The 9394-nt window shown below is 38.0% G+C and overlaps 1 protein-coding gene across 2 annotated transcripts in view; it reads left to right on the top strand.

Moving 5' to 3' along the window:
* Window positions 1-5172: 5172 nt before the first annotated feature.
* Window positions 5173-9394, top strand: part of agap3 (ArfGAP with GTPase domain, ankyrin repeat and PH domain 3) — a 148767-nt gene continuing 144545 nt past the window's right edge. Inside the window, exons 1-2 of one of the 2 annotated variants that reach the window (XM_016669732.1) lie at window positions 5173-5646; window positions 5677-6065. In XM_016669732.1, coding sequence (XP_016525218.1) covers window positions 5696-6065 — 370 coding nt within the window. In that variant the 5' untranslated portion in view covers window positions 5173-5646; window positions 5677-5695. Of the gene's footprint in view, window positions 5648-5676; window positions 6066-9394 lie in introns of both variants that reach the window. The other variant, XM_016669736.1, reaches the window with a different exon arrangement.

Raw genomic sequence — 9394 nt, 5'->3', positions numbered from 1 at the left:
TAGATAGATAGATAGATAGATAGATAGATAGATAGATAGATAGATAGATAGATAGATAGATAGATAGATAGATAGATAGATAGATAGATAGATAGATATTTTTTTTTCCATCAGAAGAGGAAAACCTGGTACTTAATTTGTCAACCAGAGGGTTCCAGAAGCAAGGGCTCTGTTTCAGTGGATTAACACTTCTATTCTTGTCTCTCTATTTCTCGCCTCAGCCGTTAGTAGGAATGCTTGACACCACTTGGAGTACCACAGGGAAAAAGGAAACAATAAGGTCTGCTGAAGTCACTCTGTACCCAAGGTGAAAAATAAGATATGGCAAGAACTATGATATTCATTTGGTTTTTCATATCGCAGCATAATAAAAATAACTTGTTCCTTACTATGTTTTAAAATAATGTCTTCAGGTAGACAACAACATATGACATATTGCACAGTTTAATTATCCATGTAGAAAAGAACTAAGCCAAAGTAGCAGTGTGTTTCAATAATGCATGCCCTGTCTTTAGGTGACCTAAATCAACTTTTAACAGCAAATAGCCAATGAAACATTTTTTCTGTATGACCTTATCAGTTTCTCGTAATGCTGTGAAGCACTTCCATCTACTTTTGGAAATGTTATGTCAGGTGTATTATGGTTTGCACATGCTTATAGCTCTTTTAAGGTTCTATCACAGCATGAAGTCTGGACATCAAATCAAATTGCTGCAAACATCTTGAGCATCTCCACTGTTATACATGTGGCTAAGATTGTTTGGTTCTACAGTGTGCTGGTATTTACTTCACAGTCACGTCAGCACTTGCAAAATTTCTAGGATAAGCATGACCATGAAATAAATGCCAAATACTGAGATAAGAGGAGACAAAATTACACTTATATTCATCTCTCCAGTAAAGATAACTATTCAGGACCTGATATTTTAAGCAAAAAACATTTTTGTACCTAGAAGAAGGTACTGTGCATTGCAACACACTCAAAGTTCTGCATGATTGTGAAGTCTTTTCAATATTTTTATTCAAATTAAAAAAAAATCTAATCTAATAGCCCTACATAATACCCAATGCATTCATCTATCATCAGAACTCCACACATTTAATTACTTGTTTGCAATTTATTCTTAGAATAAATACAAATGCATTTTACCAGACACATTTCTATATACTTTTTATGAATATTTTATGTTTTATCCTTACACTATAAACAGCATTATGACACACCACAAAAAGATCACCACAAACAATTCCCCCCACTTTTCCAAGGCCTTTCCAAGAACCTATAAAAGGTGTCTGGACCCATGGAAAACTATTTGTCCAAACACCCTGGAGATGACACAGAACAGACAGGTGAGTCATTCTACCTTAGCACCTCCACATCACTTTTCCATCCAAACAGCTCTAATGTTTGTTTAACAGATTCTACACACACATTTGCTTAAGTTTTACTAACCATTAGCCCTTCTTGGCTCTGAGTAACAATGATCCTCCCCTCAGAGGCAGCCACCTCACTCCACTGAGGAGCAGAACAAAAGGATACATGCTAATTATTAAAATACTCAAATATTAAATAAATAGTTAGAACTTCTTGTGCTATTGGTGTGCTGACTAATTGAACTGTTGAGCATGTAACTTTAGGATAGCTATATAGAAATTGTATCCCAAAAATGAAGCAAACTTGTAACTCCATAATCCCCTTCATGGTGACAGTTTTAATTTGATAATTCCATCATGTCACATAAGAGAGCAGCATGTTTGAGCAACTGTCTTGAAATGCAGTAACACTCGTCTTGTGCTTCCATTAGCTCAAATATAAATTAACCTACCTTTCAAAGCCAGTACATCAGCATCAAGGCTTTCCCAAACTGATGAAAGGAAAAGTAATTTTAGTACGTCAACTTGTGAATTAGTCAAAGGTAACAAAATATTCTTTAAATTGTTTCACATTATTCTCTAGTTACCCTTGATCTTGGCTTAATAAGGCATAATAATAGCTCTAATGTTTGAACAAAGTTCAGTGCTCAAGTATATAAAAGGAAGATATTTATACCTTGCATATAAATTTCCATATGCATTAGTTACTTTACGACATTTATGTGGCTTATCTATGGCAAAGTAACTTCATTATTTCTCTTTGTAAAGAATAGGATATTGGTTCATTCCTATTGAAATGCTTTCAGGCAGGTCTCATACTGGAAGGCTTTCGATGCGAGGGCTTATTAACGTGAACAAATTTAGCTGGAAGATTTGCATTTAATTCATATCTTCAAAAGTCAAAATTAAAATCCATAATTTAGGAGGTTTCATGCAGCTTAATTATTCTGGTATTCATGGCAGCTCGTTTTTACACTAGGGCAGATCTCACAGGCCCTGAGTTCAATTAAAGGAAGAAATTGAATTTTAAAAATTTGCTCATTGCTTCAACCTGTGCCGTTTTGAGGGAAAAAAAGAAGAAGGAAGTTTCTATTTTTTTACCGTTTTTGATGGTTGAGCACAGGTACTTGAAGACATGTTTTTTATTAAAAAATTTTTTCCAAGAATTACTTACAGTTAAATCATTAAAGAAGACAATGGAGGTACGTTGAAATGGATTGGGATGAGTATGTGGAGTAAAGAGTGACAGATGGGAATGAAGAAGATTGAGGTAGGATTCCACTTCAGTCTTCTTCACGTTAAACAAGTAGCACTTGACCTGAATGGGGAGAAAAATGCACATTTTAAACAACTTAAATCTAAACCTATATTAAAATATTTCTGCATTTGGTAGCCACCAGATGTCACTTAAAGCTCTGAGATTTTTTTTTCTACAAATATGTATATTTGTTGGCAGAAAACATGACTTCATAGTGTAGCTTAAGCACAAGTGGAACAGTGTAAACAAAATTCTCAGGAACATAGCAAATATACTGAAGGGATATTAATGATTTTTGCTGCAAATATTGATTTAACCAAAAGGGTGAGATGAATGAAGAAGTTTCATGTTTGGCCAACAGATGGTAGCAGAAGGCTGAAAATAAAGAAAACACAGGAAGCACTTTGCAATGACAGGAGTGTGGATTTCACATTTGTGTCGTCAATACTGTTCATAGTTTCCGGAAATTACTATTAATGTTAGTTTTAGTATGTTTCTTTAAAGCACTTATTATGTCCTGAGAATGTTTGTGAATCAGCTTTCTTACTTGAAACGGCAAGAAAGCTGCATTGTTTATTTTGGAAATCATAAATAATGATTTTAATCTTCAAAGCAATGGATTCGTCTTGTGACTGAATATATAATTGCTCAGACAGGATGATGATGCTGCAGCACCAAAGAAAGAAAGAAAAGTTGCTCTGTAAAGTGCATCATCAACTCTGCAGTCACACTCAACAGGTTTTGTTACATAACAAATTAGATTGATTTAATTACATAAACAGGAGCATTAGCATTTAGCTTACAGCATCTCAAAGGCACTAATTTAGCTTTGTATGTGGAATTATCAACGACTAAGTTTTTGAAGCTGTAAAAAGTGCCACGTTTGACATTTTCTAATCTCATGCATTTCATGAAAGTTCATGAGTGCTCAAAGCAAAAGTGAATAATCTCAATGGAAGCTCGATCTGTATGGCCTTTGAGAACATTGAATTTTTTTTTTTTTTTTTTTTTTTTTGTACCCCTCCGCTCCGAACGGCTGCTGCTTTTTTTTTTTTTTTTTTTTTTTGCAGTACCCTGTTAATAATGTGTGAATAGAGTTTCAAAACAGCAGGTGGTCTGAGAGCTGAGAGAGCCATAAAAATGTATTTCATTACACTGTCTTTAGATTACTGTAATTCTTTAAAGCTGTCTTAATTTTGAGTTTTGTAGACTTCTTTAAAAAAAAAACAGTGCAGTGACATTATCATTGATGTAATGGTTTCTGTTTTGCTTTCAGAGTTGCTTTTACTTTTTCCATCTAGAGCTTACTGTATTAGTGTGACCACACTGCTGCAACAGGAACAGATTATGACTGACAGTCACAGTCATCTGGCCTTTAACAGCTGCTGCATTCAAGCCATGAGGGCAGTCTGGTTCTTCCTTGGAAAACAAACACACACACACAAAAAAAAAAAAAAAAAAAAAAAAAAAAATCAGATAAGAGCCAATTCTAATCAAACTCCTTACTGGCAGCTAACATACAGGAACACTTGATGGAGTATGCATTGACATCATATGTGCCATGGCCTTGAGTCTTCAGCTGTCATGTTCTTTCTTGCTCCCCAATGCAGCTGGGAGCATGCTTGTTTGCTGAATATGCGACCCCGGTGCCAACTTCCATAAAATTAAACTGGCTTTTATTCAAGGCTGCTGCTGTGAAATGAGAGCTTGAAATCTGCCTTCACAGTAATCTCTTAAAAGTGAGAACATTTTGCATGTTGGCGTTGTCAGAGCAGCTTCAGTTCCTTGAGAAAGTATTCAAAGGTCTAAAACTTTTTCCACATTTGGCCACTGTACAACTACAAACTTCAAAAGATCTGATTTTGAATGTGTATGATAGACCAAACATAAATTAGGGTGTAATTAAGTAGAGGGGGGAAATGATAACTTATTGTATTTTGTTAATCCTCTAAAGTAGGTGTGGCATTCATTTGTATTCACCCATCGTTTAAACACATGAGAATACCTGCCACTCTAAACACAGTGAAAGGTGGCTGGACTTGGGGGGCTGAATAAAAATGCATGCTGCCCTTGTCAGATTTTTATTTGTGGAAAAAATATGTATAAGCCATATGCTTTACATATGGCTTATACATACAGTCCACAATCATTTTAATTGGTCTGTCACATGAAATCCAAGTAAGATAAATTGGAAATTATGACTTAGTAATTAGAAAATGTAAAAAAAAAATAAAATAAATAAATAAATAAATAAATAAAAATAAAAACTGAATGTATCCGTCAATCATAGCAAGGGAAGCCCCATAAAACCCCATATTCTGAACGAATGCACTCGCACATACTTAGAAATGAGACATATATATATATATATATATATATATATCATCATCCTTTCCGTGTGTATCTTCTTCTTGTTCACTTTCTCTGTTGCATAATTGCCAGGTAGGTTATTGTGATGATTTGCACGTTGTGATTTTGCGCTTCCACACCCTCCCCCCATCTCATGCACAATTACGTGATGGGTGACGTTTCACCATGCGGAGGAGGGCTCTGGGCAGGGACCACTTGGACCAACGAGAACTGAACACTGTTTCATTTCAGTGCAGAAACAACGGCGTTCAACGCGAGTGGACCAGGGCGCCGCGCAGAAGCCCATTGTCTGCTTCAAACAGGGCAACTACGGGAAACGGCTTTGACCAAAACAGCGGTGTGGGAGGAGTGTCCGAGTGGTAGGCACTGCGGGTTTGTAAAGACACAGGAAAAAAAAGAGGGGAGGGGGGGGGCCCTGGACAAGATCTGGCCAATAACGGAAAATGAACCTCAGTCAAGTTGTGATAATATGAACCGCGTTTTGTTGCAGTTAGCGACCAACTATTGATGCTTCTGTGTTGATCGCTTTCCAGACCACCGCATCGCGCGAACTTCTTTTGTTCGCATCGCCTGAGTCCTAATTTCTAGCCTCCACATTTGTGTTGTCGCTGAAGAAGACTTAGCCGCTCCATTTAAAAAAAAAAAAAAAAAAAAAAAGAGAGAGAGAGACAGAGAGAGAGAAAACAACCAATAATGAATTTCCAGTCGAGCGTCCCAGTGTCCGGTATCTCGCAGCAATCTCAGCCAGCCATGCCCACTCCAGGGACGGTCCCGGCGCCCGTTCCCGTCCCGGTACCCCAGTCCATCCCGTCCCAGTTCGGATCCGGATCGTCTGCGAGCTCAGGGGCCGGTCAGTTCGGTTCGGGGACTGTTTCGGGTCAGGCTGCACAGTCCGGCCCGGCCGGCTCGCAGTTTGTTTTGTCCAACTCAGCAGCCATCAGAGCGGAGATCCACCGGTTCGAGTCCGTCCACCCGAACATCTACGCCATCTACGACCTGATCGAGCGCATCGACGACCTGGCTCTGCAGAACCAAATCAGGGAGCATGTCATCTCTATTGAAGGTGAGTAATTTCATAACCATTTAGTGGTTTCATTCATTAAACGGAGGGGATGTTATTTAATTCAGGGATGGGGCTTATGGGGGGCATTTCCTGCCTTTTATTCCCACTTGGTAACAATGTCATAGGCACAGCCCTAATGTCAACAATCGCACTTGGAGGATGGGGGCGTAGCCAATCTCATGCTCCTTGTTCACGGATCGAACTGCACCCATGCACTGCAGTGTGAACAATAACAGAGCTCAGCTGCCTCACAGGAGGCACTGTGCAATCAGTCCTCTGAAAATGAGCTCTGCTGCCTAATGGGATTTGCTTTTGTTCTGACACTGACCTGTAATGAGAGGGAGATCTAGTTTGGCTAATAGAGGCAGATGCTGCCAAATATAAAAGCAGCATGTGTTTCCTGAAAGTGACACACAGGAAAAACCCTTTCAAAACAGTAGTAGAAGGGTAAAGAAAGACTGATTGACAGTAGGGATTCTATCTATCCATCCACCCATCCATCCATTCTTCCTTCCTTCCTTCCTTCCTTCCTTGCCATGTTTGTGTCTAAACTCTCGCTTGACAATTTCTAAACTTTAATTTGAATCGCCTTTCTATTAATTGAGGAGTATGCCTCTGTCACCGTAATGCTGAAAATGAAACTCCACATCGTCTTTATCTGTCTAGTGGACAATTGAAGGATTTGACTGGGGCTACATGATTTCTGGAACTTCTTAAAGGCAATAAATTGCAGTACTGGTATCGATTACAATCAAACCTCATTTCACTGACATTTTTCTTCCTTTACCACTACACATCGCCTTTACATCCTCCTTCACTTTTTGCATCTCAGCCACTGAAGAAAAACACTTGGTGTGAACATGTAGGGAAGTTGGAGCCTCTTCATCACCAAAGGTGTCATAGATACGAAGAATATGAATGCATGGCACTTGAGTTCCACCAAAAATTGCACCCTCACAAATTTTTGCAGCTGTAATAGTGTGATGACAAATGCGATTTGATTTCCCGTGCAGCACTAGTTTTGACTCACATTTGCTTGGTATTTGTCAACACTTATAGCTCCACCTGCATCGACACCTTAAGAAAAGTAACCTCATATCATGATGCTGCCTCCACCATTTGGTGCTACTTTCGGAGAGTCTCTAATTTTGCTTGGCAAGCATAACTTTTAGAAGACGGCCATCCAACTTTGGAGAGTGACAGCAATATGTCAGCTGCAGTTGATGCACTGCCACTTGTAAGCTTCTTAAATTATAGTAGCAGTTGTCCTTTTTTTTGTCACCCTGCCTGTCATCCCGCTCTTTATCCAATAATTTCCTGTGAGCATGTTGTTAGTCGGAACTGGGCAACTATAGGTTTTAAAGAGTGCTGCCACTCAAAATATTAAATTAAAATCAAAAGTGAGCAAAAATACACCAAAGTATCTGTAGTTCATTGGCATTGGAATACATTTTAACTTAAGCACAATACAATCTATGTATTTTTCAGCAGGTACATTTGGCATTTAGTTTTTGTTCTTCCAACAGCCATACATTAGAATAATGAATACACATACACCTCCATATCTACGTAAGGTCAGTGAGTAAGCTGATGATGGTGTGTCAGCTTCTAGAAGAAGTTCCCCATTTCTCAGTGTGCTATTTCAACACTACCTGAAATAAATGTTGAAACCATATATTTTATATATACTGTATGCATGAAAAGATGACCGTTACCACAGTTATTTCTGTTTGCTAAATGCCAAAGCAATGAGTTTGAGAATTATTAGATATTTAATTTTTAACCTTCTTCAAACTTTGAAGATCAGATGACTTCTTTTTTTAGCTGTATTATCCGGATCAAGTGTTTTGGGCATCCCCCCATGAGCTTCTCATCATAGTTTGTTGGAATCTTGGACCTTTTCTCCTAACAGAGGAGAAAATGTCCCATAATGGTGCCACCCTCATATTTCACAGTTGGAATGATATTCTTAGGCTTGTGAGCTTCCTCTATTTTCCTCCAAATATAATGAAGCTTGTCTTGGCCAAACACTTTTATTTTAGTTTCATCAGACCATTGGAAACGTCTCCAAAAATGAAAGTATTTTTTCTCTGAGTGCATTTGGGAATATGGCTGGATATTCCCATCCTCTTTATGCTTTCATACAAATGTTTGAACAGATGAACATCACTCTTTCCGGCATCTGGACATTGCATCAACAGACCCACAGTTTTTTTTCTTGATGCTTTGTCAAATTTTTTTTTCTGTAATGATGCTGAAGGAATCTGTGTGTTGAAGGTGTTGCCTTCAAATGAACGGGGAGGTGTGCTTCCAATTAACTTAAATTTTGTAAATTATCCTGTCCAAAGCATACAAAGCTAAGGGATCAATATGAGTTTTCCAAAATTCTTTTGCATTGCATTGTAATCTAATTGCATGTAAACTCATGACTTTGAGGAACATAAAAAAATAATAATAATTTTTTTCTCTCATTATGCTGACATTTAGGAACCAGAAGCTCATTCCAAATTTGTGGTGCATAAAAACAGAAGGCTGCTTCACCATGTTGTGTTTTTACTTTTTGTTGTGATCCAGTCACTCAAACTGCACTTATTGAAACAAGGTCTCAGAGTGGAACTTTTCAGGAACATCCCCCGAGGAGGTGTGAAGTACTGTGCAGGTGTAAAAGCGCACATCCACAGAACACATGGCTGCTAGGGTTTGTTCCACACATGCACAGGCAGATGACAACAAAAATGACAGCGGATTGCATTGTGTTGTTGTGCTACCAGTCTTTAATTTAACCCTCTGATGCGTGAGTGACTCACTATACAGTCTTCCTTGAGTGGGTCCTTTATGACCCGGGTTCAAATCATTGTGTTTTTATGCTACTTTTGTCATTTTGATTCAAAATAATGTTTTGTATAATACTTTCTACTGTGTTTTATTTCACACAAGAGTTATTTCACGTTTGAAATATTTTCATTTTTCACTTTTTTAAACGTTTTCAGAACAATTTGTAGAACATTTCTGACAATTTATAGAACATTTTTAAAACAAAATGACAACAGCAGCAATTTTACAACAACAATGATGAAATCTCAATAATGGACAATGTTAACATCCATTATATGTGTGTGTGGGTGTGCAAAAGAGCACATTTCCTGAAACTAGCCAGCTAACCAGGCTAGCTAACATTGCTGTCTCTATTCTATTATGCTATGTGTATCACGTATGTGAGTGTGTGTATGTGTGTGATTTATCCATCCATCCATCCATCCATCCATCCATCCATCCATCCATCCATCCATCCATCCATCCATCCATCCATCCATCCATCCATCCATCCA

The sequence above is a fragment of the Poecilia formosa genome, unplaced genomic scaffold (assembly GCF_000485575.1).
Source record: "Poecilia formosa unplaced genomic scaffold, Poecilia_formosa-5.1.2 Scaffold27, whole genome shotgun sequence".
NCBI lineage: Eukaryota > Metazoa > Chordata > Actinopteri > Cyprinodontiformes > Poeciliidae > Poecilia > Poecilia formosa.
Note: the sequence above shows the minus strand (reverse complement) of the source record. Positions and strands in the feature narration are given on the sequence as shown.